This window comes from Ovis aries, chromosome X, assembly GCF_016772045.2.
Source record: "Ovis aries strain OAR_USU_Benz2616 breed Rambouillet chromosome X, ARS-UI_Ramb_v3.0, whole genome shotgun sequence".
Classification (NCBI taxonomy): domain Eukaryota; kingdom Metazoa; phylum Chordata; class Mammalia; order Artiodactyla; family Bovidae; genus Ovis; species Ovis aries.
In genome coordinates, this window is record NC_056080.1 from 36,280,724 (window position 1) to 36,285,836 (window position 5,113).

A 5,113-nucleotide genomic window follows, 5' to 3' on the forward strand; every position below is an offset into this window, starting at 1 on the left:
AGAGCAGAAAATAGGCAGTTTATCCCTTCTGAAGCCAGATAATTCTAGCCTCCATTCACCAGGGCTGCTCTTCACTTTGAACTTGTCAAAGAGGGATTTGGCCAAGCTGACTTCTGGACCCCCCATCTTGCTACCCAGAATTAAGCAGTAACATTTCACATAAAGTGAAAACTCCCTTCACTTCAACCCTTGCCCAACCCCATCCCCTTCACTCTTTCCCCAGTTCAACCCCAATCATGATTTTCAGGCCATGTTTTTATACTTTAACTCTGCTCAGGCATCCGCACTCACCAGGGCCCCAGACCAACCCCAACCCAACATTGTTTTACTAGGGGAGGAATGATTTTGTGTTTTCCATGGCCCCATGGAACACCTTCCCTCTCCCTCGGTGGAGATCCTAAGCTGTACGTGGACGGGGCCTGGGTAGCTGGAGAGACTCTTATATACCTGTTTTAAAGTTCAAAAGTGAGATTTGCACATAAAAATTAGAGACGTTTATTTATGCATCAACTATTAACTTTATTTGAAGAACCAGTAACTTTATGTGAAGAACTGCCAACACTGCAAGAAAAACACTTCAGTGAAGTTTTTCTGCAAGGGCAATACTGCAGACTTCATGGCAGGCAGGGTGACCTTGGGCAGTCACCCGGGACTCAGGGGAAAGTCCAGTCTAGGATCAGTCCTCCTTGTCGCCGTCGCCCAAGGTGAGCTTGTCAAAGACGTACTCTGCCAGGCTGCCTTCCGGGGACCCCACGTTGCTCAGGTTGCTGACATGGTCTCCCAGCTCCTTGATGAACTTGACCTGCTGGTCCAGGTAGCCGGTCCCCAGGAAGTGGCACAGGTGGGCGTCGATGCTGTCGGTGGCCAGCTTGTGCAGGTCGAGCAGGCTCTGGTTGACGCTCTTCTCCAGGTGCAGGGTATCTTGCATGGCCTGGAGTGCGCTCTCCCACTGCTGGGTCTCAGGCATTCTGATGTCGAGGAAGGAGACGCGGCCCCCACGCCGGTTCTGCAGGAACATCAGGCTCTCGGCTGTCTTGCTGTGCTCGTGAGAGCGGAGCAGGAAGAAGCGGTAGAAGTGCTTCAAGCCCACATCATCACGGTTGAGGTAGAAGGCCACGGCCAGGCACTGGAAGGAGGCGTGGAACTCCAGGGCAGTGTGGCTGTTGAGCGCGGCCTCACACTCAAGGCGGTAGTTCTGACGAACCTGTGAGGGTGGTGTGGGCATCATGGCGGGCGACTCCAGGGCCCAGGGAATGGGGGCTCGGTCGGCAGGTTTGCGGGGCCGGCATCGGCGGGGGCGCGAGCGCCAGCGGCCTCCTCGGAGCCTTCCCATGGTGGATGATGTGGGCGACCAGAGGCGGGCTCTGGGCCAGACGACAGGTGGCTGGGTGCGGGCTCTAGGATGGATGGGTAATGGCGTCCGTTGGGCCAGGTCAGTGCCTGGGCTTGAGATTGGTTAAGGAAGAGGTCACGTGGGTGGGCGGGATCCGTGGGCAGGCGGGGTCTATGGTCTTGACCCGCCTCCTTTCGCCTGGTGACGTAATGGCTGTTGAGAAGGGACTATAAGACAATTTCAACAATCAGGTCCAGGAAAATAACCCAGAAAAGCTCCACTCCTTGTCTCTCTCCAGGTCCTTCTCACCTATACTTTCTGATTCAAGTGAAATAGTCAGACTACAGTGTGTAGAAGCTAGTCTCCTGAGGGGCGGATGAGAGGCTGGATAACGTGTCATTTACGTGTGGAAGAAGCCTCTTCGGGGTGGGCTTTGACCAATGAGAAATGGGGGGTTGAAGAGAGCCTGTAAGATAAATACCAATGCTACCCTCTCCCACACTGCCAAGTGACCTGAGGAATGATTTCAGATTCTAAATCTCTAGACAAGCCTGTTCAGTGAATGATCTGCTGAGTCTTTGTGGCTCATTAGGAAGCAGTGGCCTGCGTGATAAACACGTAGGATTACATTTCTTCACATCTTTCCCTGCCTGATGTTTCATTTTTCTCCCCCTTATTGCTGTGAGTTCACACATTCTATCAAAATCAGCATCTTAACAGCGTTTAAGCTGAGTCTCAGTGTCTGTTTTCTAAAAGTCAAGGCTCAAACTCCTGTGTTGGTCATTCTGGGAATTTCCCTATCTGTTATATGTCTTATTATCTATTATTTTATTTTCTCATATATTTTCTACCTATTACTTCTTTGAGAATTTCCTCTTTGTTCCTTTACTAGCTGGTTGCGATTTCTGCCCTCCCTTGGTCCTATTGTATTGCGGCAGGACTGCTTTGATTACTTAATCATCTCTCTAATTTGCTATTCAGCAGTGCCTATTCTATTCTTCTATTTATTGGACTTTTTATTCTAACAATAAGTGTTTTCATTTTCATGATCTCTAGTACTCACCCCACCCCAGTACTCTTGCCTGGAAAATCCCATGGACAGAGGAGCCTGGTAGGCTGCAGTCCATGGGATGGCTAAGAGTCGGACACGGCTGAGCGACTTCACTTTCACTTCTCACTTTCATACATTGGAAAAGGAAATGGCAACCCACTCCAGTGTTCTTCCCTGGAGAATCCCAGGGACGGGGGAGCCTGGTGAGCTGCTATCTATGGAGTCGCACAGAGTGGGACAGGACTGAAGTGACTTAGCAGCAGCAGTAGCAGTTTATTTTTATGGGTGAAATATAAATAAAATAATAAATATATATATATATATATATATATATATATATATATATATATATATATAACTGCCTGAGGATATTAAAAGTATTTATTCTGAAGTTCTGATCTTACTCTACTAATGCTTTATCTTTGGGTGTTAGGAAGGTTTTGTTATGTATTTTTATTTTGAAATATTCTCAAAGGTTCAGAAAAGTTGCAAGGATAGTGCAAAGAACTTGTAGTTTCTGAACCATTTAAGAATACGTCATTGACCTGATGTTTCATCAGCCGAAATACTTTAGTGTCTAATTTCTGAAAACATGGAAATTCTCCTGTAGCTGCAATACAACAGGCAAAATTGAGGAATGAACATTGATGAATTACATTGAATACTCGGATGCCATTCAAATTTTTTTCCAGTTATCCCCAACTGCCTTATGCAGTAAAATGACCCAATCTAGAATCTCATGCTACAGTTAGTTATCATGACTGTTAGCTTCCTTCAGTCTGGTGTAATTCTTGAGTCTCTCCTTCTCTTGCATGCCTTCACACTTTTCAGAATCGTAAGCCAGTTATTTTGTAGAATGTTTCTGACTTTCGGCTTGTGTAACATTTTGAGTATAAGGGCTCTTTCTTTCATTTATTCAGTTTGCTATTTCTTCTTTATAGTTTATTTTTTCAAGTTTTTCTTTAAGCATTTGATGATTTTTAGTTCATGATTGGTTTTTAGATTCGTTTTTAAACATTCATCTGTGTGAATTTAGAAAGCTGGGGAGATAAGACATGGGACAACTTCTACTCTGGCCAGTCATTAGTGAAATTGGAGAGAATCAACTCATATTTTTGGTGAACTGCTGGATTTGGAATCTCCTTGTTCTTCCCGGGTTTTTCTACTCCCCTGTGGGTACTGTCCCAACTTGTGACAGAAGCTTCCACACACCCTGCTCTGATCTAAAAGCATTTACCCCCTCTCTTGCTACTGCTCTGTGTGGGGACTAGGAAGCAGTTGTGGGCAACAGTGTGTGTACTTCCTGTGGTATCCAACTAATCACCTTCTTAGATGTGTCCAGACTCAAGGCTGAAGGACCCTGTGCATAATTGGAAATAGTAGAGCCAAGCATGTTCTATCTAATTAATCAGTTCAGAACTTGCCTAGTAACATTTGGAAGTGGCTTATGTTCCCGGTGAGTTTGTATTGCTGAGGAGGACCCAGCAACATTTATACACAGCATTCATATGGCTTCTTCCTTTCTTTGAACAAGCATGACAGGAAAGATAATCAGAGATGAGGGACAAAAACCACAATCCAAACTACAAAAACTGCCTTGTGTTGAGAACATAAACGGAAATATCTGCAAGTTGGGGCATTCACTGAGAGGTGGTTGGCTATCTAGAAGTTGTTCAAAAACTTAAGAGCCACCTCATCAACTTGAATGTTCTAGGGAAAATGGATGGACCATCACACAAGTCACTTAACATCTTTAATTTCTTCATCTATACAATAAGATTAAGAAACTCAAACTTCTGGCGAAAATAAATAGGTAGAACACATGCAAATTGGGAAGTTCCATGCAAAAAGTAGTCTATTGAAATTGTCACAGGGGAAGGAAGAGGACACATTGCTAAAATGCATTATCTATGCTGTGTAATACCACTGTCAATTAATTTTACTAATTATGAAAGATGAATAACTTGGGAAAGAAGAAGTCAAAGGTTGGTTGCATCTTGCTTAAAATAACCATAAATACTATTTGTGCAAGGTGGCATAATTGATATAAAGTAAATTGATACAATTTATCAATAAATATATCAATATATCAATTGATATAAAGTAAAACTTCTTTCATTTTGGAAAAGTGTTATAATTTGTACTCAGGACACTTGAATGGAGCTTAATCAAGTAGGAAGGGATTGGTAGCTGTCTCAGTGGACACTGTCTCGCCTACTTACTGACTTTGTGGAATAAACCCAGTAACAGGCTATATGTAAATAAATGGTCATGGGTCAGTTCCAGTAAAATTTTATTACAAAAGCAGATGGCAAAAATCACAGCAAGTTATTTTGTGGATATCACTAAAATTATTATGGTAAGCAGAGGCGAAAAGAAAAAACAAAACAGAAGAGCGAATACACTATTAAAGGAGAACAATAAAATTGGAAAACTGACATTACTCGACCTCAAGACTTACTATAAAGCAATGGTAGTTGAGACAGCATGATATTGGTGAAAGAATAGCCAAATATTTCAATGAATAAACTAGGGAATAGGTAAAGAATCTGCCTGCCATGCAGGAGACATTGGTTGGATCCCTGGGTTGGGAAGATACCTTGGAGACAGGAATGGCAGCCCATTCCAGTATTCTTGCCTAAAGAATTCCATGAACATAGGAGCATTCCATGGGGTTACAAAGAGTCAGACACGACTGAACACAGACACTTTATCTCCAAGCAGTGTTA

The 5,113-nt window shown here is 43.6% G+C and overlaps 1 protein-coding gene across 1 annotated transcript; it reads right to left on the bottom strand.

Annotated features, from left to right (window-relative positions):
* Positions 1-511: 511 nt before the first annotated feature.
* On the bottom strand, positions 512-1,228 carry LOC114111576 (ferritin heavy chain-like). The gene has a single exon (XM_042242307.2). It carries the CDS (start codon positions 1,226-1,228, stop codon positions 677-679), a length of 552 nt encoding a protein of 183 aa, XP_042098241.1. The 3' UTR covers positions 512-676.
* Between the last annotated feature and the right edge of the window lie 3,885 nt (positions 1,229-5,113).

Excerpts from the sequence above, each read along its gene's own strand:
- LOC114111576 (XM_042242307.2), bottom strand. The coding sequence starts at position 1,228 with ATGATGCCCACACCACCCTCACAGGTTCGTCAGAACTACCGCCTTGAG.